Consider the following 21,101-nt stretch of genomic DNA (forward strand, 5'->3'; position numbering starts at 1 on the left):
TCACATTTGTGCTCTCACACTCTTTCTTTACCCCTTCCCTCCCTCTCTCTCGTTCTCTCTCTCTCACTTTCCACCTCTCTCCCTTCCCTCCCTATACATATATACATTATTTTTTATTGTGTATTAGGAATTTGTATTAGGAAATTACACACATCAGGAAACTTCACCTAGAATTTGTTAAGTATATATCACCTAAGAACAAGGTATTTTCCTATATTAGTATAATATTGTTATCAAACTCATTATCACATTTAAATATTTTACAGTGATATATATAATTATTTACAGTCTATAATCAAATTTCCTCCATCATCTCAATAATTGAGATATTGCTTTATAGCTGTCCTTCCAATCCTGAATTTATTCAAGTATCATGAATTACATTTAATTTTCATATTGTTTTAGCCTTTTAATTCAGAGCAGTTCTTTCTATTTTTGTTTTTCGTGTCATTGATACTTTTGAAGAGTTCAGGCCAGTTATGTTGAAGAATGTTTCACAATTTGGATTTGTCATGATTAGGTTCAGATTAAATATTTTTGGCAAGAATACTATTTAGGTATTGTGTGCTTATTGTGATATAAGTTTGGTCACTTAGATAAGTTGATATAGGCTACATTTCTTCTTTGTAAAGGTGCCTTTTTCCCTTTGTAATTAGGAAACAATCTGTGAGATGATACTGTTAAGATGGTATGACTCTTCCTCTGCGTTTTGCCCAGTGGTGGTAACATTCGTTGATGATCCTTGTCTGAATTAGTTATTACATTGGTGGTTGCAAAATGTTGAGTCTGTCATTCCTTCTACATTTACTAGTTGGCGTTATTCTACAAAGAAGAACTTTATTTCTCCCGTTTTTTGTTTTTGAGGATCACTATAGGTTTGGTATTTTAAAAAATTCAATATGTTACAATCCTTTGTCAATATTAAAAATATGTCATATATGTGTAAAGACTTTTTCACATGGGATATACATCAGAAGCTGTTTGTGGTATAGCATCAAACATTATTCAATTCTCTAGTGTCAAAATTTTAACCTTGTTTTGGGGGGGTGGCTGTAATGTGCAATGATGTGTTTTCTTTTTCTTGATGCTTAACATGACTAACAATTGCAAAAATAATACTGAGGAGCACTGCTTGGCATTGTTTATAGTTGGGTTTTTGGATGCTGATCATATATCATGAACCTGGTTTGTTAATGCTTAATTTCAGAGCTTTGGGGTTTGTGTGTATGTGTATTTTTGTTCTTTTCCATTTTTTTTTTTTCAGTAAGGAAAAGCACTTAAAAAAATACTGACAATACTTAGTATTATACATACAACAATTGTCACTTTGGTCAGTGGGAGCCCCTTCAAACTAACTCCTATGTCTTTTTGACTTGTCTCAGTCAAGTTTTGAGGACTTCCTTACATCCTGGCACAACAAGGTATTTTGGGCTCGCTTTGTACTTTACAAACCTGGAATCAGTCACTTCTGCAAGGAACCCTGATACCTTTGGTGGGGAATGGTTCCTTTGAAGGGGAACTGCTTCTCATTCTTACTTATCTATCCTTCGCTATCTTTATGGGAGCAGTTATTTCCAGTACAAAAAATAAGAGTGGATTCCAGATCTAAGACCCTTCTATGTCTTTCCAGAATTATTTGATAAAGTGTCTAAATTGAATTACTTCTCAGAATGAAGTGAGTTATATATAGGCAGTGCTGATGACTTGCCATAGGAGATGGGATGTTTTGCAGAAAATTGGCATTGTATTGTTTTTTCTTCTCCTAACTTAGTGGTGACATGTGAAGGTGAAAATAAGTATTCGTATCCTTCTTATTACTCTTATGTAATCCAGGCTTTTTCTTTCTGTGGTATAGTCACTTGAGTTGTTTCCCTCTTTGTTATTTTCAGCTCTGTGAATTAAAATCTCCTTAGATAGGGAAAGTTCTAATCCAGGTCTTTTATACTTTGTGCTTTGAACCTGCATCTTGTATTCATCTGCACATATGTTTTACACATTGATCTATAAACGCAGTCTAGGAAACTGACATGAAATTAAGGTGTTTATTGTATTGAACATTTATGCTGGAGTATGGTTTTATGGCTCCTTATGAGGTCTGATGTTTTAGAAAATGCAAACTAGATCCTTAGAATTGGGATCTGGTATACCCTGGTCACTTATGGTCCAACAGCTTGAGAATGTCCCGCTCTGGGACTCTACGTGAAATGAGACATGTCAGTCCTTTGTACAAAAACTTTTTTTCCCCTTGTTTTTTTTTTTTTTATTGAAGTATAGTTGATTTAAATGTTGTGCTGATTTGTGCTGTATAGCAAAGTGTACAAAAACATTTTGCATTGAAGGTGAAACTCCTTAAACCTATCTATATGTTCCTTTGAAGTAGAAACATAAATAAGCTGTAAGGAAAGTGATTTGCTATTAACATGGTATTGTTGTTGTTGTTGGCTACAGGGCAAGGCATGCAGGATCTTAGTTCCCCGACAGGGATCAAACCCACGCCCCCTGCTTTGGAAGCACAGAGTTTTAACCACTGGACTGCCAGGGAAGTCCCATGTTTTGTTGAAATATTTAAAACTCTATCCCTGTGTAAGAAATATAGAATATATTTTTGGAGGGGTGATGTTGGTCACTTACAGAAGTTATAGGTAATATTTTAACACAATTACTAACCTATCAGTTGATTACATGGCTTATATATTTGTTCTTTTATGTGGAGGACTGCTCTAAGACTACTTTAAAAATTAGCTGCCTGGCAACATAAAGGTGCAGATATTAAAATGAATTGCATGCCTTCCAGCTATTTCTATTACTTGGCTAAATTTAGAACCATGTAGAGCTCCTGCAGAATTGAAATCTCTGGGGATTTGAATAGTTAAGACAGACAGTATTTGGTTTTTTGGAGTAAGGAAGAAGAAAAGTAGCTTCAAATTAATCTTTGCACTGTCACTCAGACTGCTTAATTAAGACACAGAGTCCAGTGAAAAGTCAAAACTGTTCTGAGAATTTTATTTGACTGTTGCTGAAAACTTGTTAGAGCCTAGACTCTGGGTGGTGAAAGGGATAATTTTTTTCCCCTCCTAGGTGAATTGCTGGAGGCTATCTACTCTGCTTTCTCCAATGTCTCTTCAAATTATACTTGATAAGTACAGTTATTATACTTCGCCTGGATCGATGAGGCAGTACATCTGAGTTAGAGATCCGGTGAGCATTACAGTTGGGTACTTGTGAGTGAATTTCATGACACTAGAATTGTTTTGCATATGTGTAGATTCAGACTAGTGTAGGATATTTTGAGGAGAAACTTAGTTATTCAGTGTACACTTAACTACATGAAATAAGAAAAATCTGTTGATGGAGTTGGGTAGGACCTCAACATAAGAAATAACAGATAAATGGAATGGTACTTTGAGTAACTAATTTAAATATAAGTTAAAAAAAGAGACAGACTTTACATAGAGTGAATATGAAATGTTTACTACCCGACTTGCCAATTCAAAGTGTAAGACTTTGCTGCTGCTATAGTAAGAAATTTTGAGGACACTGGAAAAAATGCCCCCCAAATTATTATAAACCAAGAAAATTCCATAAGAGTGGAATGTGATTTTTTTTTCTGACCCTGGATTTATATAAATGGTGAAATGTAAAAAAACTTGAAAGACAAATCTACGTGTTACTCTCATTGAATTAAAGCCCATGGGTTTTTCCTCTTTCCTTCCCCTTAGGGCTTCCATAGAGAGCTGTAGAACACAATTTCCTGTGTTGCTTGGGGAAATGAGCTGCCCTCAAAGGACTTACTGTTTAGTAAAACAAAATGTTATGAAGGAGGTAGTGGGATGGTTTTTATTTTCTTTTTTGTTTATCTCTATTTATAAATAACATGGATTTCTTTTATGATTAGAGGGAAAAAATCAATTATTTTAAAACATTTTTGGGGCTTCCCTGGTGACCCAGTGGTTAAGGGTTTGCCTGCCAGTGCAGGGTACATGGGTTCAATCCCCGGTGCAGGAAGATCCCACATGCCACGGAGCAACTAAGCCTGTGCGCCACAACTACAGAGCCTGAGCTCTAGAGCCTGCGAGCCACAACTACTGAGCCTATGTGCCCCAACTACTGAAGCCCATGTGCCTAGTGCCTATGAACAAGAGAAGCCACCGCAGTGAGAAGCCCATGCACCGCAATGAAGAGTAGCCCCTGCTCGCCTCAATTAGAGAAAGCCTGCATGCTGCAATTAGAGAAAGCCTGCACGCAGCAACGAAGACCCAATGCAGTAATAAATAAATAAATTTATTTATTAAAAAAAATTTTTTTTTAAAAAGGATAAAGGGGCTATAAATCAACTCTGAAAACTTGTAAGTACTCCAGTAGACTTGTTCTCCAGTGCTATTGGTCGCCAGTTAGGTAGTGAGTTCTTTTTTTCCGGGGCTTTGTGACTCTTCCTTTCGGTAAGCTCTCTTTTTACATTACAGCTGAAGCTTTTATTAAATAACTTCAGTGTATTTAATCAATCACTTAGATAATAAAATTTCTATTTAAGTTTGTTTCTGCGAAAGAGTATAAATACTCAAGTTCCCATTTGAACTCTGGGAGGAAAAGCTTGTGCTTATTAGCTTGCCCTAACTTGCTGAAGACTTAGCATTTTGATGTTATAAAAGGAACCCCTGTTAAATTTGAATAAGATAATATTATATTCTTTTACTATGGTTAAAACTTAAATTTTAGCACAAAGTAGCCCTTTGGGTGACAAGGAAGAATAATGCATTTTTCCGTAGGTCCCAGGGTTTTTCAGAGACACCTTGAGTGTCAGATTAGGTACTTGGGACCATTAGAAGGCTTAGCACCATTGTGGGTTGTGGGATCAAAAATATTTTGTGTGCATTAAAAGACCTTACTGGCTAGTGGTGGAGATAAAACTTGAACAAAACAACAGTAGATATAATGGATTAGATTCTGTATTATAGATGGAATGCTGTAAAACTTAGTTACATTTAATTGTGCAGCACAAACAAATGTAAAAGAAAAGAGAGAAATCAATATAGAAAGGTAGGGATGAGGTAGGAATTGAACTGGGCTCCCCTTTCCTGATTATCTTGAAGGAAATCTGATGTAATATTTCATCACTAAATATTTCAGTATATACCCTGAATAATAAGGACTTTAAAAAAACATAATATCAATACGATTTATTTTTAAATTTTTATTTATTTATTTATTTATTTTGGCTGTGTTGGGTCTTCGTTGCTCTGCGCGGGCTTTCTCTAGTTATGGCGAGCGGGGACTACTCTTCATTGCGGTGTGCGGGCTTCTCATTGTGGTGGCTTCTCTTGTTGCGTAGCACAGGCTCTAGGTGCGCGGGCTTCAGTAGTTGCAGTGCGTGGGCTCAGTAGTTGTGACTCGTGGGCTCTAGAGCACAGGCTGAGTAGTTGTGGCACACAGGCTTAGTTGCTCCGCAGCATGTGGGATCTTCCCAGACCAGGGCTTGAACCTGTGTCCCCTGCATTGGCAGATGGATTCTTAACCACTGTGCCACCAGGGAAGTCCCTCAGTACCATTTACACTTCTAAAACAATTAACAATAATTCCTTAATATTAAATATCTGGTGTTCGTATTTCCCTGATTGTATCATATTTCTTAAACAGCCTGTTTGTTTAAAATAGGATCCAAATAAAATCTGTACCTTGTAGTTGGTCGATATATCTTTAAAAATCATTTAATCTGAAAAATTTCTCCTCTCTCCTTTTTTTCTTCCCCCGGTGTATTTGTTGAAGAATCTGGGTCATCTGTCCAGTAGTTTCCCACTAGTGGATTTGGTGATTGACATCATAGTGGTGTCATTTAACATATTTCCCTGTACCTTGTATTTCCTTCAAATGGGCAGTTATATCTAGAGACTTGATCAGATTCAGATTCAGTGTTTTTGGCTTGAATACTTTATAGTGTACTTCCATTAGGAGGAAGTGTGTGATGTCTGTTAGTCTAATTTTCATGATGTCAGCAGTCATTAATGATCATTGTCTACATCCTTTATTGAATTTCATTAGTGATTACAAAATGGTGATATTGAAGTTGTATTATTTTAAAATTTATTTTAGGTGGAATACTTTTATAAAGAGATACTTCCCTCATCACTTACTTGGTTACTTTCAGGTATATCTTGCACAGGAAAGGTGAGACAAATGCTTTGAGTCTTTATTTTAATTAACAGTCATTGCCATTTTCAAAATAATGAATTTGTTCACTAACATCCTGCAAAGGTGGCTGATTAGTTTTTTTTTAAATTGTCATTATGAACTCACCAATTTAAATATATTTATGGGTTTCAGTCAATTTCTTTTTTTATTCTTATTGATATCTCACTGATTAACTGATAATGGCAAATGGGGACCTCTTCAAGTTGGCTCCAATGTCCTTTTTTTAAAAAAGTAAATAATTAATATATTTATTTATTGGCCATGCTACGTGGCTTGTGGGATCTTAGTTCCCAACCAGGGATTGAACCCGGGCCCTTGGCAGTGAGAGCATGGAGTCCTAACCATTGGACTACCAGGTAATTCCCTGCAGTGTCCTCTTGGTATGATCCTCCTAGTCTTTGATTGTTTCTTTGTTTTCTGGTCTGACCTGATATTCTGAGATCCTCTTTTACATTTCCATTCCTGGGCATCTAACAGCCATTGCCCCTTTGTTGGGAAATGATGTTTAGAGGCCTCAGTCTGGGTGCAAGAGGTACTCATTGATTAGTGGGTTGTTCATTGTTTCTTGCTGTTTTTAATGAACAAGGCTAGGAAAATGGTATCTTTTTTTGAAAGAAAGTGTATCACAAGTTCATATCAACATGTCTAATTCAAAGTCAGGACTGTAGATTTTTAAGTTCCATATCTTCAATCTTATAGATTTACATTTTTCAAATTGCAAAAGTAATATGTAATCATTGTAAGAAATTTAAATAATTCAAAAGTATACAAGGTAAAAGGTGAAGATACTGACCCTACCCTAGAATCACTAGTTAACCACTTAACACAGTTAATTTAAAGGCTTCTTAGTGGGTATCTTCTTTTTTTTTTTTGGCTGCGTTGGGTCTTTTGTCGCGGCACATGGGATCTTCTTTGTTGCAGTATGCGGGATCTTTCTTTGCAACGCGTGGGCTCTTCATTGTGGCACACAAACTTCTCTAGTTGTGGCGCACGGGCTCTGTAGTTGTGGCATGTGGGCTCCAGAGCATGTGGGTTCTGTAGTTTGCAGCATGTGGGCTCTCTAGTTGAGGTGTGCGGGCTTAGTAGTTGTGGCGCACAGGCTTAGTTGCCCCACAGCATGTGGAATCTCAGTTCCCCAACCAGGGATCAAACCTGCGTCCCCTGCATTAGAAGGCAGATTCTTAACCAGTGGACCACTGGGGAAGTCCTTTTTTTGTTGTTGTTGTCATATAGTTGACTTACAGTATTTTATTAGTTTCATGTGTACAGCATAGTGATTCAGTATTTTTACAGATTATACTCAATTAAAAGTTATTACAACATAACAGCTATAATTCCCTGTGTTATACAATATATCCTTGTTGCTTATCTATTTTATACATAGTAGTTTGTATCTCTTAATTCCCTACCCTTAATTTCCTCCTCTCCCCTTTGGTAACCACTAGTTTGTTTTCTATATCTGTGAGTCTGTTTCTGTTTTGCATATACATTTATTTCTATTATTTTTAATTTTTATTTATTTTTAATTTTTTATTTTTAATCGGAGTATAGTTGATTTACAATATTATGTTAGTTTCTGGTGTACAGCAGAGTGATTCAAGTATACATGAATATATATTCTTTTTCATACTCTTTTCCATTATGGTTTATTATAGGATATTAAATATAGTTACCTGTGCTATACAATAGGACCTTGTTGTTTATCCATTCTATATAATAGTTTGCATATCCTAGTCCCAAACTTCCAATCGAACCCTCCCCCACCCCCCCATTTGTATTATTTTTTAGAGTCCACATATAAGTGATATCATACAGTATTTGTCGTTCTCTCTTTGACTTATTTCACTAACAATATTCTCTAGGTCCATCCATGTTGCTGCAGATGGCAGGATTTCGTTCTTTTTTATGGCTGAGTAATATTCCATTGTGTGTATGGTGATATGATCCAGCAGTCCCACTCCTAGGAATATACCCTGCCAAAGCTATAATTCAGAAAGATACGTGCACCTCTATGTTCATAGCAGCACTATTCACAATAGCCAAAACATGGAAACAACCTAAATGTCCATTGACAGGTGAATGTATAAAGGAGATGTGGTACACGTGTATAATGGAATACTACACAACCATAACAAAGAACAAAATAGGGCTTCCCTGGTGGTGCAGTGGTTGGGGGTCTGCCTGCCGGCGCAGGGGACACAGGTTCGTGCCCTGGTCAGGGAGGATCCCGCAGGCTGCGGAGCGGCTGGGCCCGTGAGCCATGGCCGCTGGGCCTGCGCGTCCGGAGCCTGTGCTCCACAACGGGAGAGGCCGCAGCGGTGGGAGGCCCGCGTACTGCAAAAAAAAAAAAAAAAAAAAAGAACAAAATAATGCCATTTGCAGTAACATGAATGCAGCTAGAGATTATCATCCTAAGTGAAGTAAGTCAGAAAGGGAAAGACAAATACCATATGATATCACTTATATGTGGAATCTAAAATATGGCACAAATGAACCTATCTACAGGACAGAAATAGACTCATAGACATAGAGAACAGACTTGTGGTTGCCAAGGGCCAGGGGGAGGGATGGATTGGGAGTTTGGGATTAGCAGATGCAAACTGTTATATATAGGATGGATAAACAGCAAGGTCCTACTGTATAGCACAGGGAACTATATTTAATATCTTGCAATAAACCATAATGGAAAAGAATATGAAAAAGAATGTATTGTAAAAAATAATTATAATAATAAAGGTAAATAATAAAAAAACAGAATGTATTGTATGTATATAACTGAATCACTTTGCTGTACAACAGAAATTAACAAAACAATGTAAATCAACTACACTTGAATAAAATAAATTTAAAAAAAATTTAAAAAATTGGGGATTGACTTTTTTGAGGCTAGAAAAAGAAAGATGAGAAGTTATTCTTTATGTGAAATGAAGATTCTTACATATTTTTAGATTTACTTTTTGGATTGGTGTCACATTTACATGGTACAAAATTCTAAGTATAGAAAAAAGTAGAGTGAAGTTTTCTTCTTGTTCCTACAATGAAAACCAGTCAGTTCCTCATTCCAGGGGCAACTAGTATTACCAGTTTTTGTGCATCCTGTGTGCTTATAAGCATAAAATATACACATACATGTAAATATGTATGTATCTTCTTTTCTTCCTTTTTACAGAAATGGTTCTGTCTTACTCTTTTCTTACACATACATCAAGTTATATGTGTTGTTGTAAGTTGAATTTCCTTATTCTTGTTTATGTCTGTACAGTATAATATGGGCTATGTATGTATTGTTTATCATTCTTCTATTAAAGGGCATTTTGATTTTTTCTCAGTTACAAATAGTGCAGCATGAATAACCTTGTACATATGTCATTTTGCATATTTGTAATATCAGTAAGATAATTTTCTAAAGGTGTATACTTTGGAATTTTTATAGACATTGTAAAAATGCCTTCCAAAGATATATGAAGTTTACATTTCCACCAGCAGTTGTTTCAAGATTTGAGAGTGAGTTTTTAGTCGTGGTGGATATATACAAAATAACAACTTTGAAATGTTTTCGTACATGTATATTTGGCAGCAGGTGCACTCAGCCTAGCCTTGTTCATTCAACAGTTAACTGAGTGCCTATGAACCAGTACAGTCTTTTGTGTTCCACTGTAAGCAACTGTAGCAGATTAACTTTACCTAAACTCTCAGGGAAGGCTTTCTGGAGGAGCAGAGCCTTGAAGGACAAATGGGGCAGGGGAAATTCTAGATGAGTAGTTCTCAAATTTTGGGTGTCTGACCTTTTAACTCTTCAAAAAGTTATTACAGACTCTAAAGAACTTTTATTTATGTGGGGTTATATTTGCCAGTATTTACTGTGTTAGAAATTAAAACTAAGAAAATATTTAAATGTTTATTAAAAATAATAAACTCCTTACATATTAGTATATATAACACACTAATTTTTTATACATTTTTTTAAAGGTTACACTCCATTTACAGTTACTACAAAATATTGGCTGTATTCTCTGTATTGTACGATACGTCCTTGTAGCGTATCTTACACCCAATAGTTCCTACCTCCTGCTCTCCCACCCCTATATTGCCTGCTCTTGCCCACTCCCATCCCCCCTACTGGTAACCACTGGTTTGTTCTCTATATCTGTGAGTCTGCTTCTTTTTTATGTGCACTAGTTTGTTGTATTTTTTAGGTTCCACATATAAGTGATTTAATATAGTATTTGCCATTCTTTTTTTGTCTGACTTATTTCACTTAGCATAATGCCCTCCAAGTCCATCCACTTTGCTGCAAATGGCAAATTTTTGTTCTTTTTTATGTCTGAGTAGTATTCCATTGTGTGTGTGTGCGTGTGTGTGTGTATATATATATACATTCACACAGACACACTTTATCCATTCATCATTTGATGGACACTTAGGTTGCTCCCATGTCTTGGCAGTTGTAAATAATGCTGCTATGAACATTGGGGTGCATGTATCTTTTCAAATTAGTGTTTTTGTTTTTTCTGTATGTGTACCCAGGAGTGGAATAGCTGGGTCATATGGTAGTTCTGTTTTTAGTTTTTTGAGGAACCTCCATACTGTTTTTCCACAGTGGCTACACCAATTTACATTCCCAGCAACAATGTACAAGGGTTCCCTTTTCTCCACATCCTTGCCAACATTTGTTATTTGTGTTCTTTTTGATGATAGCCATTTTGACAGGTGTGAGGTGATATCTCATTGTGGTTTTGATTTTAATTTCTCTGATGACTAGTGCTGTTGAGCATCTTTTCATGTGCCTGTTGGCCATTTACATTTCCTCTTTGGAAAATTGCCTATTCAGTTCTTCTGACCAATTTTTTTTTTTTTTTTTTTTTTTTTTTGCGGTATGCGGGCCTCTCACTGTTGTGGCCTCTCCTATTGCAGAGCACAGGCTCCGGACGCGCAGGCTCAGCGGCCATGGCTCACGGGCCTAGCCGCTCCGCGGCATGTGGGATCTTCCCAGTCTGGGGCACGAACCCATGTCCCCTGCATCGGCAGGCGGACTCTCAACCACTGAGCGACCAAGGGAGCCCCCGCAATTTTTTATAATGTACTTTTTACTGAAAAAACTAATTTTTTAATAGTTCTGTTATTTCTTATTTATTTATGGCTGTGTCGGGTCTTAGTTGTGGTACGTGGGATCTTTGTTGAGGCATGTAGGATCTTTTCATTGCAGCACGTGGGCTTCTCTGTAGTTGTGGCATGCAGGTCTTCTCTTTTCTAGTTGTGGCACACAGGCTCCAGGGCACATGGGCTCTGTAGTTGTGGTGCGTGGGTTCCAGAGCACGTGGGCACTAATAGTTTGTGGCACACAGGTTCTCTAGTTGAGGCTTGCGAGCTCAGTAGTTGTGGCACACAGGCTTAGTTGCCCTGTGGCATGTGGGATCCTAGTTCCCCAGCCAGGGATTGAACCCACATCCCCTGCATTGGAAGGTGGACTGTTTACCACTGGACCACCAGGGAAGTCCTAAAAAAACTAATTTGTAAAAAAATTTATTGAAGTATAGTTGATTTACAATGTTGTGTTAATTTCTGCTGTACAGCGAAGTGACTCAGTTATATACACACACACATATATACTTTTTCATATTCTTTTCTATTATGGTTTATTACAGGATATTGAATAGAGTTCCCTGTACTGTACGCTAGGACCCTGTTGTTTATCCATTCTTTATATAATAGTTTGCATCTGTTAATCCCAGGCTCCCAGTCCATCTCTCCTCCACCTTGGCAACAACAAGTTTGTTCTCTATGGGTCTTTTTCTGTTTTGTAGATAAGTTCATTGTGTCATATTTTAGATTCCACATACCAGTGATATCTTATGGTATTTGTACTTCACTTAGTATGATAATCTCTAGGTCCATCTACATTGCTGCAAAGGGCATTTTTTTCATTCTTTTTTATGGCTGAGTAGTATTCCATTTGTGTGTGTGTGTGTGTGTGTGTGTGTGTGTGTGTGTATGCCACATCTTCTTTATCCATTCATCTGTCAGTGGACATTTAAGTTGTTTCCATGTCTTGACTATTGTAAATGATGCTGCTATGAATATAGGGGTGCATGTATATTTTTGGATTATAGTTTTTTCCAGGTATATGCCCAGGAATGGAATTGCTAGATCATAATGCAACTCTATTTTTAGTTTTATGAGGAACCTCTATACTGTTTTCTGTAGTGGCTGTACCAATTTACATTCCCACCAATAGGATAGAAGGATTTCCTTTTCTCCACACCCTCTCCAGCATTTTTTTTTTTTTTTTGCGGTACGCAGCCCTCTTACTATTGTGGCCTCACAGGCTCTGGACGCGCAGGCTCAGCGGCCATGGCTCACGGGCCCAGTCACTCCGCGGCATGTGGGATCTTCCCGGACCGGGGCACGAACCCGTGTCCCCTGCATCGGCAGGTGGACTCTCAACCACTGCGCCACCAGGGAAGCCCGAAAAAACTAATTTTTAAAACAGAAAAGATTTAGTGAGAAGAAGGAGGGACATTGTTTTATATTTTTACAAGTCTCTGATGTCTAGCTTATTGGAAGATAGCTGTATTCTTGTATCTCCATCTGCATTCAGTCTGTTGCAATATGTCATTTTGGTTGAAGTATATGAAGAAAATCCAGGCTTGGATATATGTAGTTGAAAAAGACAGAAGTATTTTAATATCTTCTTTAGGTAATTGTGGGTATTCTTTGATATTATACCCAAACTCAATAAGTGGTAGTTTCTTAAAGGTTAGTTGCAGTGTAGGTTAGTTGTATGGTTTCATTAATATGAAACTATATTAATGAGCTTTTGTACTTGATGACATTAAAATTCGTTTGTCTAGTATGTTGAATGGATCTTTTACCCATGTATGATTTTGAAACATCATAAATTAATCAGTTGGAAAATATTGTCTCATTTGGTTATTCAGATCTTCCAAGTGTTTGATACAGTTAATTATACAGTTTTTAAAAATCACATTCATTAATACCACTACCATTTCATCAGGAAAGTCTTAAAGTATTGAGAAGCCATCAAGCTCATAGGGGATACATGTTTTCAAAATTCTGACTTTAGCTAAAGTTTGAATTTTATCATTTGCAACAAATACTTTCATTTGTTTTCTTTGAAGTCATAGGCTCACTTTGTTCCTTTTCGTGAAAATATTGTACATACTCAAGTCTGAATAACCATAGTTTGCCTGTCAGTTGTTTACTTAAGAAATAATAGGGCTTCCCTGGTGGCGCAGTGGTTGAGAGTCTGCCTGCCGATTCAGGGGACACGGGTTCGTGCCCCGGTCTGGGAAGATCCCACATGCCGCGGAGCGGCTGGGCCCGTGAGCCATGGCCGCTGAGCCTGTGCGTCCGGAGCCTGTGCTCCGCAACAGGAGAGACCACAATAGTGAGAGGCCCGCGTACCACAAAAAAAAAAAAAAAAAAAGAAATAATTGTAACACAACATTGTAAACAACCATACTCCGATAAAAATTAATTTAAAAAAAAGAAATAATAGTATTCCATGAAAAAAGCAGCTAGTTCAGCTTGTAGCTCAGTTGCTTTTCCTTGAGACAATTATTGTATGATTATTATAAAGCGGGAGAAGTGCTTTATACTTACTTCCCATTTTGACACTTAGAATATTAAAAAGACATACTCAAAGTTGGAAATTTAATAAAATTATTGAATTTTACTGGTTTATCAAGGATATTCACAAGTAAAATTTATCTTTTCCTTTTTAAACTCCAAATGTGGAGTGGTGGAGAAGATGATATTACTAGTATAGTTTGATGCCCCTGCCTTGATTTATGCTAAGGCACTAGCAGTTATACCTATATTGCTTTTATCACCGTTGTGGAAAAGGCAAATAACATCTTGTTATTATGAAAACACTTTCACCTCATAGACCTCCTGGTACCACATTTTGAGAACTGCTGTTTTAGATAGAGGATGCATTACATAGTTGAGCCTTGAACAACATGGAGGTTTTTCAATAGTAAATACTACAGTGTTACATGATCTGTGGTTGGTCAAATCTATAGAATCCCAGATACAGGGGGGACTGCGGGTACTGAGGGCTGATTATAAGTTATACTCGGATTTTCAACTGTGGGGAGCGTTGGCGTCCTTAACCTCCTCATTGTTCAAGGGTCAACTGTATACCCAAACATACTGAGATGAGGTGCTTTACAGTTCAACTATAAGTAATTCGTTATGGAACTCAGGATATATATATATAGAGAGAGAGAGAGAGAAAAAAAAAGGTAGTCAGGGACTAGATTATAAACGAACTTAAGTACCCTGATAGGGAGTGCAGAATTTATAGGCACTGGGGAGTCTTTGAAGGATTTTAAGGAGGAAGAGGGGTGTGTATGTATGGTATGGGTGTGGGAGAGTGATGCTGTCACATTTGTATTTTTCAAAGATCACCCTTGTCACAGTGTGTTTTGTGGTAAGTGCAGTGGAAAATGATGAGGTTCTAAACTAAAGGCACTGACTTGGTCATGCAGCCACAGAGGGCCAGGCTGTACAAACCAGTGCAGGGGTTAGAGCATGTCCTTCCTAAAGTAGAGGTAAGCCTCTGTTTGGCAGCATCTGTTGGCTGGATGGGCAGTAGCACAATTAGCTGCTTCCATCACCGTATCAGTTATAAGCTGTCCCCTCAAATACTCGTATAGACAGTTTTCTCTGGAAACACTGAATATGCTCTAGAATCTCTTTTGCAAAAATGACTTCAAAGATAATCACTGGGGACTTCCCTGGTGGTACAGTGGTTAAGAATCTGCCTGCCAGTGCAGGGGATGCGGGTTTGAGCGCTGGTCCGGGAAGATCCCACATGCTGCGGAGCAGCTAAGCCCGTGAGCCACGACTACTGAGCCCATGCGCCACAACTACTGAAGCCCACACGCCTAGAGGCCGTGCTCCACAACAAGAGAAGCCACTGCAATGAGAAGCCCGCGCACCGCAACAAAGAGTAGCCCCTGCTCGCAGCAACTAGAGAAAACCCGTGCACAGCAACGAAGACCCAACACAGCCCCCCCAAAAAAATAATAATAAATTAATTAATTTTAAAAAAAGATAATCACTGTTCTAACTTCTATTCCCATACGTTAGTTTTATCTGTTTTTGAATTTCATATTAATAGAATATAGTGATATGCTTTGTGTCTTTTTTTGCTCAGCATTGTCTTTGAGACAACGAGGGGAAATGAGCTCCACTTCTTTTTTTTTTTTTTTTAATATTTATTTGGCTGCCCCGGGTCTTACTCGCGGCACACGGGATCTTCATTGCCCTTGAGGGACCGTCTTTGCGGCATGTGGGATCTTTTAGTTGTGGCATGTGGGATCTAGTTCCCTGACCAGGGATCGAACCCGGTTCCCCTGCATTGGGAGCGTGGAGTCTTAGCCACTGGACCACCAGGAAAGTCCCAGCTCCACTTCTTGATGGGAATTGCTGCAAATAATCTGTGGCCATGTTTAATCTACAACACTGGGCACTACGCTTCCTTGTTCCTTTCTTCTTTCTCTCTCCTTGTTTCTCTCTTTCTCCCTCCTTCCCTCCCCTCTCTCCCTTCCTTCCTTTTATTTATTTATTTTTATTTTTTATTTCTCAATTGTATATATTTGGTTTTTTCTACAGAGGAAGAGGACAATAAGGTATTATGAACTGTTATTTGTATAAGTTTGTAAATTTTTTTAAGAAAGGACTTCAGAAAACAAGGCAGAGAATACGTAGAACAATGACTACTTCCAAATAATTCAAATAGAATCAAGCTTTGATTATAGGCTTGTGAAATCAGTGCTAAACAGCTTCTCTAAGCAGAGTATTCAATTGATTTATCTACTTTGCTTTTCACTAACTTGTCAAATAAACTGTTTTTAATCTTTATTTTTAATTATAAAAGTAAGACAGTGCACAAACTCAAATAATCCCCAGGTGTATAATGTAAAAAGGAGACGTCCACCACACCATAACTACCAAAATTCCCATCCCCTAAGGTAATTGCTGCTAAAAATTTAGAGAATCTCTCCTGACATTTTTTGAGCACATTTAGAAATCAAAAGCCTTTTCAGGTTCAAATGATGGCTTTGAATTTTCATTAGGTATGAACAGTGTGGGAATTCACATTATTGCAGGAAATATCAGGTGTGAATTTACTGGAAATTGTTTTGAGATGTTACTTGGGGATCATAATAGCCAAAAAATGTTGGAAAATGAAAAGGGTTTTTTTGGGGGAGTATGATTAGAAGAAAAATCATGGAATGATGCTGAAAGAGATCTAAAGGACCATGGAAATTAAAAGGTAGAACACTTGACAGAACAAAATTTGACATATGGAAAGATCATTTTTTAAAATATTTAAGACTATAACAAAATCCAAACTGTTCCCATGATTTCATCCTTTGACGTCATGTCTATTTCTCAGGCTTTTCTCAAGCTCTAAAGCACTGGCTAAGTGAATACTTACAGCAGAGGTCACACATGGATGGCTTGGACTTTGTGTCTTGCCATGTTTGCAGATTTTTTATTTACGCTGTAGTTGCCAGCTAACATAACCCATATGTCTGTGGACTGAACGTAATTCATGTACATGTGGATTATATATACATACAATTATGGTCCCTAAATACAAAAGTGTATGAATTTCTTTCCTTGAAAATCAGAAAACTGGCAATGCCTTGCCAAATTCCCACATGGCAACAATCCAGACAGGACCCAGCAGGAGTTCTCCCCGTCGCCCTAATCCTCGCCAGTCTGGTCTTAGACCGATCCCTGCCTGACCCTGCAGACCCCTGCCTCAGCCTCCTTGTGTGTCACTCTCTCAACATGTTTAAGGACATGTTATGCTGCAACTCCTACAGCATAACATGAAACCTGTTTAGTTTTAATCTGGACTAGGGATCAGGAAACCTGGGTTTTGTTTCTGTCTTATTCACTTTGGATAGTTAAGGGTGGTTAAGCTGTCCCATGTCCCTTATCAAATGGGAAAAATACTGTTTTAGGTCAGAGTAATTGGAGGAGATGTAGATTCTATGGAAAATGAAAATACTGTTTGTAATTTAGTTTGAACATTGAAACTTGTGTGTGTTTTGGACCTTAATTTGATGTGGTTTGCATGCCCGCTGTTCATCTGATGATAGATGATTGTCATCTGTTAATAATCTGATCGTTGCCCTACTCCCATGTTGTTACGCAGAACAGCAGTAACCACCCTGGCTATCCTGGCACTTCCAGCATGGACTTGACCACACTAACCACACTAGCACGGAGTTTGATGACCACATCAAACTCCGTGCTCTGGAAATGGCCATGGTCAGTGAATCTGTACAATTTGGCTTCCAACCTGTTGGCCACTTCTTGTTGTTCCTTCCAAGGAAGGAAAGGATTGTCAGTGGAGCCAAACTGCACAATGTGAGGGCAGTTGGCTTTGATCTTCTCCCACTGCCAGGGGCGGCTGAAGTATCCGCTTGCCCGTTCATTGTCATCCCCCAGGTCAGACGTGTACTCAGACACTAACACAATAGCACACACCCGGTGGGTCTCTGCGTACCTCATGGCTGCAGTGGCCCCAGAACTGTGGCCTATGACGATGGTCTCCTCGTCACAGTGCAGCCCCGTCTGCATGAAGGGCAGCCAGCTGCTCTCTTGAGCTGTGATTGGGTCAGGCATGTTTTTAGCCAAACACTGGAAACCAGGTATCTGCTCCAGCCCCCTCTTCACCCAGCTGTACCAGCCGTGGGTGGCCACATCCCTGCCCCCCGTTCCCGGGGATGATCACACTGCCTTGCAGGGCGCCGCCATGAGTGCAGCCGACCTCCCTTCCTTCCTTTTAAATTAAGGGGATAGTTTGTAGATTTTTAAAAATTGCCTCTCCTTGTCTTTCTTCTTGAAATTCATGTTAGAACACAGCTTACTTGGTTAAAGGATGTCTTCTGTGATTTCTTGGTATGGCCAAGGACCAGATGTTTTCAGGTCTTGACTTTGTTACTGCTTTTCAAATTACATTAATAGTACCAAACATCTGTTAATGCTGGAGAGATTAGTGTCTTCTCCAGGAGATTTTGGTCTTTTTTTTAAATCCTTTTTTTTTTGGTAATTGCTGAGACTTAACGTTCTGGTCCTTTTATGGGCTCTCTTCCTGGCCCTTCAATGCCTTGTTAGTCATCCACAGTTACTGAAGTGGGCCTGAAATGACAACTTTTTTTCCAGGGTGCTCAGTGAAGTCAGGAAGGGAAAGCCTCCCTATCAGGAGAAGGTGTCTGGATTGCAGTTTTCTTGAGTAGACAGTATTTTTATATGTGAAGTAAATAAGAATCTTGGGCAAGGTGCAGATCTTAGTGACCTGTCAGCCCATCAGGATGAATCAGCTCAAGTCCTAGATGAGGTGGCAACGTCAGCACAATGAGCCCCTTGCCTTGAGTTTATTGGGCCTCTCTTAAGGTAGCTGTCATAGCCCTTATTTTAGAGAAAAGTCAGAGTCATTCTTCAACGTTCAGCTGACTTTAAACATTATTTATTTTGGAGGGGGAAAGTCACTTTCAGTATAGGTGCACCATTGGAAGTGGCATGTGGCCGTTTTTCACATTATAGCCATTTTGATGTGCCGAAGTGTTACAGTTGTTAGCATCTTAAAACTTGTCTCCAGGTGACCTGAGGCTATTCTGCGTCTCTAAGTAAGTTTAATTAATTGTCTTGGGTGCCAGACAAGTAGATTTGTTAACTGTAGTTTCTGATTTATCTATTGCTCAAACCAGTGATAATTTGATAGGAATAGGAACTCAGAGGTGGCATTTTATTGCAAAAGATGGATATTGGTTGCTAAATGCAGTTTATTAGAAGGCTAGGACAAAGTATTTGTTTTTCTGGTGACAGGGTCATTAAGGCTTTGTAGAATGTGCCACTAGTCAGATGACTGAACTAAATCTTCCTACTCGTGTGAGGTAATCTTTAAGGCGTTGGGAGTGCCTCACAGAACTCTTATTAACTATGGTACTCTCACAGGTGTTTGCAGCTTCGTCAGATTAGCCTGGTGGTTCTGGTACGTGAGGCACTCCTCAGTGCAATACTAGTAGCCAGAGTTCTGGTCATTGCTGCTGCCTGAGAACATTGGATCTGAAACCCACAGACCTAGAGAAGTGTTGCCAGATAAGATTGCCATCTTAATTTTCTGAGGGCAAATTTTACCTTCAGAGAAAGGAAGGGAGCTTTCTGAGAATACAACGCAGATTGTTAGAATGAGGAAGAGAACATAGGGTTTTGAAGCCTGGCCATTTTATTGGCTGTAGAAATAAGTTTTTTGGATTTTTTTTGTTTGTTTGTTTTTTTGGCTGCGTTGGGTCTTCGTTGCTGCGTGCAGGCTTTCTCTAGTTTCAGAGAGCGGGGGCTACTCTTTGTTGTGGTGTGGGGGCTTCTCATTGCGGTGGCTTCTCTTGTTGCGGAGCATGGCCTCTAGGCACGCGGGCTTCAGTAGTTGCAGCACACGGGCTCAGCAGTTGTGGCTCATGGGCTCTAGGGCGCAGGCTCAGTAGTTGTGGTGCACGGGCTTAGTTGCTCCGCGGCATGTGGGATCTTTCCGGGCCAGGGATTGAACCCTTGTTCCCTACGTTGGTAGGTGGATTCTTAACCACTGCACCACCAGGGAAGTCCCTAGAAATAAGTTTGGTTTTTTTTTGTTTTTGCCGTACGCGGGCCTCTCACTGTTGTGGCCTCTCCCGTTGCGGAGCACAGGCTCTGGACGCGCAGGCTCAGCTCCGCGGCATGTGGGATCTTCCCAGACCGGGGCACGAACCTGTGTCCCCTGCATCGGCAGGCGGACCCTCAACCACTGTGCCACCAGGGAAGCCCTAGAAATAAGTTTTTAAAACGTAACACCTTAGAGGTATTACTTGGCTTTGTAAATGAAGCAAACAATTAGAAAACTGTTACAGTGCTTACTATGTGTCAGACACTATTTGGCATTGGAGGCACATATGAACAAGACACATAAGATTTCTGCCCTCAAAGAGCTTACATTCTTGCTTGAGAAGATAGACAATTTTCAAATAAATAAATAAGATAATTATAGAGTGTAGTGCTATGAAGAAAATTGATATGATGATGTGATTTGAGAGTAAGGGAGAAGGGGATACTTTGCATTGGTTGGTCAGACCTCTTCATAGTGACATATGAACTCTTAATTGAAGGGAGGCAGAACCAGCATTTCCTGATGAAAGACAACTGTTCCGGGCAGGAGGAAAAACAAACACAAAGGACTTGTGGGAAGTATGTGGTTTGGGATGTTCAAGAGTAGGCAGGGGCCAGATTTTATAAGGCTCTATAGACCTTGCTTGGGATGATGGAAGCCACTGGTGGAAGGAAGCTGGTTGAGCAAGGAAGCTAAGTGATCGGAATTACATGTTAAAAAGATCACTCATAACATAACATTGTAAATCGACTATACTTCAATTAAAAAATCGGGCTTCCCTGGTGGCGCAGTGGTTGGGAGTCCGCCTGCCGATGCAGGAGACACGGGTTCGTGTCCTGGTCCGGGAGGATCCCACGTGCCGCGGAGCGGCTGGGCCCGTGAGCCGTGGCCGCTGGGCCTGCGTGTCCGGAGCCTGTGCTCCGCAGCGGGAGAGGCCGCAACAGTCAGAGGCCCACGTACGGGGTGGGGGGGGGGAAATCACTGTTGATTCTCTGGGGAGAACAGATAGCAGAGTGCCTAGAGCAGAAGTAGAATGATTAGTTAAGAGGCTATTGCATTTCATTAAAAAACTGCAATTATATGGAGGTAAAAGAGGATGGACGGCAGAAGGGAATTCAACTTCTTTCAGAAAGCATTTCACTTTTAATTTTGATAAGATTGCAGATAGGGCAAGAAAACCATTATAGCAATAAGTACTAGTGTGTGCTTTGAATTACATTGTTCTTGA

General features: G+C 39.2%; 2 protein-coding genes across 17 annotated transcripts in view; one reads left to right on the forward strand and one right to left on the reverse strand.

Moving 5' to 3' along the window:
- R3HDM2 (R3H domain containing 2) overlaps nt 1-21,101 on the forward strand; it is a 148,652-nt gene that overhangs the window by 19,185 nt on the left and 108,366 nt on the right. The window lies entirely within an intron of this gene.
- On the reverse strand, nt 17,407-17,991 carry LOC307194388 (putative hydrolase RBBP9; the record flags this gene model as incomplete). Its single annotated transcript, XM_079937488.1, is given in 3 exon segments — nt 17,407-17,940; nt 17,942-17,968; nt 17,971-17,991. Coding segments are annotated over 3 exon segments (582 nt in total).

This window comes from Stenella coeruleoalba (genome assembly GCF_951394435.1).
Source record: "Stenella coeruleoalba genome assembly, chromosome: 11".
In the NCBI taxonomy this organism is placed as follows: domain Eukaryota; kingdom Metazoa; phylum Chordata; class Mammalia; order Artiodactyla; family Delphinidae; genus Stenella; species Stenella coeruleoalba.